The sequence below is a fragment of the Fukomys damarensis genome, unplaced genomic scaffold (genome assembly GCF_012274545.1).
Source record: "Fukomys damarensis isolate Sample0158 unplaced genomic scaffold, DMR_v1.0_HiC HiC_scaffold_2, whole genome shotgun sequence".
In the NCBI taxonomy this organism is placed as follows: Eukaryota; Metazoa; Chordata; class Mammalia; order Rodentia; family Bathyergidae; genus Fukomys; species Fukomys damarensis.
Genome location: NW_022900914.1, coordinates 59,002,904 through 59,005,156, shown reverse-complemented (window position 1 = coordinate 59,005,156; position 2,253 = coordinate 59,002,904). Strand labels below are relative to the sequence as shown.

Genomic DNA, 2,253 nt, shown 5'->3' with positions numbered 1-2,253 from the left:
ATTTGTTTTTGTGTCTTCCAGTCTGTTCCACTGATCCTCAGGCCTATTTCTTTGCCAGTACCATGCTGTTTTTATCACAGTGGCTTTGTAGTATAGTTTCAAATTGGGAATTGTTACACCTGGTGCCATGTGACTGTTGCCTATAATGGCTTTTGCTATTCTAGGTCTCTTGTGGTTCCAAATGAATTTTTGGATTCTTTTTTCTAGTTCTGTGAAATATAGTGTTGGAATTTCAATTGGCATTGCATTGAATGTATATAGCAGTTTTGGTAGTATGGCCATTTTCACTATGTTGATTCTTCCTACCCAGGAGCAGGGGATATCTTTCCATTTTTTTATATCCTCTTCAATTTCTTTTTTCAGAGAGGCACTCTGGTTTTTTATCATGGGGCACAAGAAGTGGACTCACGGTGAAGACACATGGTGCCAGAGCTATACCAAGAGCTGTGACTTTGAGCAGGTCACTGTCTCGACTTCAGTTTCTCATGTGTAAATGACTAGGTTGTCACAGGGATTTTCAACTAGGTGTGTGTTGCCCCTCTTAGGAGAGTCTGGAAGCATGTGGAGAAGTCTGGGGTTGTTACACTGACAGAGGTGCCACCGGTGATCCATAGTTGGAGGCGTGGCAGCGGAAGAGGAGGGACATGAGCTTCCTCTCTCCTGCAATGAGTGGTGCACAACAAAACACTGTCTATCCCAAAGCCACTGCTGGCCCCAGGAAGCAACACGGCACAGGTGACCCCTGAGCTCCTGTGGAGTCTGCTGAGTCTTACGCCAGGTTTCATAACTCAACAGGAGGGCAAAATGTTCTTTAGGAAGACATTTCATAAAATGACTCCAAAATCCTTCCCAATAATTTAGTTTTCTGGAAATTGTATGTGGATGGAACTTAATTTTTCTGATAAATGAGAAATTTCATTTTTTTGAAAGATAAAAGCCCAATAAACCACAGATTCATCCTGTCTCTTCTCATTTCCCGGCTCTCGTCACTTCAGGACGTGTCATTTGCAGGACTGGACTCTGAGGGCAGGGGCTCAGTGTCTCTTTCCTTCCCCCTGGTTCTTGGGCTGTAAGTGAGGAAAAGCTTTTTCAAGCAAGAGAAGGAAAGGGAGAGGAGTGTTAAAGGAATCCTAGGAATAGACCACCACTGGCCTATGGGAGAGGCAGAAGTCTTGGAAAGTATAATACCGTGTTTAATTATATGATATACAATTCATAAAATGCTCATAACTAATAAATATAATTATAGTCATATATCTATGTACAACATAACATAATGTAATATACATTTATGCATAATTACATACAATTAATGTACAATTGTAGCTAACGTATCATTATGTAATTCTGTAAGTATGCACACTAGTTTTCTCCCTGGTGAACCACCTTAGTGGGGAGCCTCCACCCACACACAGGAAAATGAAACCGGCCCAGGCCCCGCTGCTTCCCACCGCTCTCCCCAGAAGCAGGGTTACTCACCATTTGCCTGTACTGGGCCGTGAAAGCTCCGTAGTAAGCCACGCAGGCTGCGGCTATGAACACATTGCCAGTGATGTTGGCGAGCTCCTCCTCGAACTTCCCGATGCTTTCTTCCCACCGAACCTGCTCATCTCCCAGGGCAGCTGTCAGCTTTCCCGCGTGCATCAGGCGTGCTTTCGTCAGGGCCGTAGTCCTTGCTAGATCATTTTAACAACATCAGCTCGTGTGACAAAGAGTTTTCCTAAGAGTTTATCCACCAGCTTTTGTTTTTAGCAAAATTAGCATTGCTTAACTAATGATATCAATACACCTCTAGGAAACCTCATATCAATTCGTATTATTTTCCATTCCACAACCAAGGGTAAATTTGCTTCTTCTGTGATAAGAGCTCTTTCTTTTGTAATTAAAAAATTTAATTAATTAGTTTTTAAAATTTATTTTGAAACAAGGTCTTGCTAAATTGCATGGGTGGGCCTTGAACCTTCTAATCCTCCTGCTCAGCCTCCCAAATGCTAGGATTACAGGCATGTGCCTGACTCCCAAAACATTTTGTGTGCTCCCCCACCCCGCACCTCCTCTCTACTGAATTTGAACTCAGGGTTTTTACACTGAACTACATCCTTAATTTTTAAAAGAAATTTGAAACAGAGTCTTGTTAAATTGCCCAAACTGAGCTTATACTTGCAATCCTCTTGCCTCAGTTTCCCAGAGTGTCGAGATTACGGGCATGTAGCACCACATCTAGCCCTAAGGGACCTTTTTTTTTTTTTTTTT

At 42.5% G+C, this 2,253-nt stretch overlaps 1 protein-coding gene across 1 annotated transcript in view; it reads right to left on the bottom strand.

Annotated features, from left to right (window-relative positions):
* Positions 1 to 2,253, bottom strand: part of Dnah6 (dynein axonemal heavy chain 6) — a 205,335-nt gene that overhangs the window by 54,933 nt on the left and 148,149 nt on the right. The window contains exon 54 of the mRNA XM_010635241.2: positions 1,480 to 1,676. Coding sequence (XP_010633543.1) covers positions 1,480 to 1,676 — 197 coding nt within the window. The remainder of the gene's footprint in view (positions 1 to 1,479; positions 1,677 to 2,253) is intronic.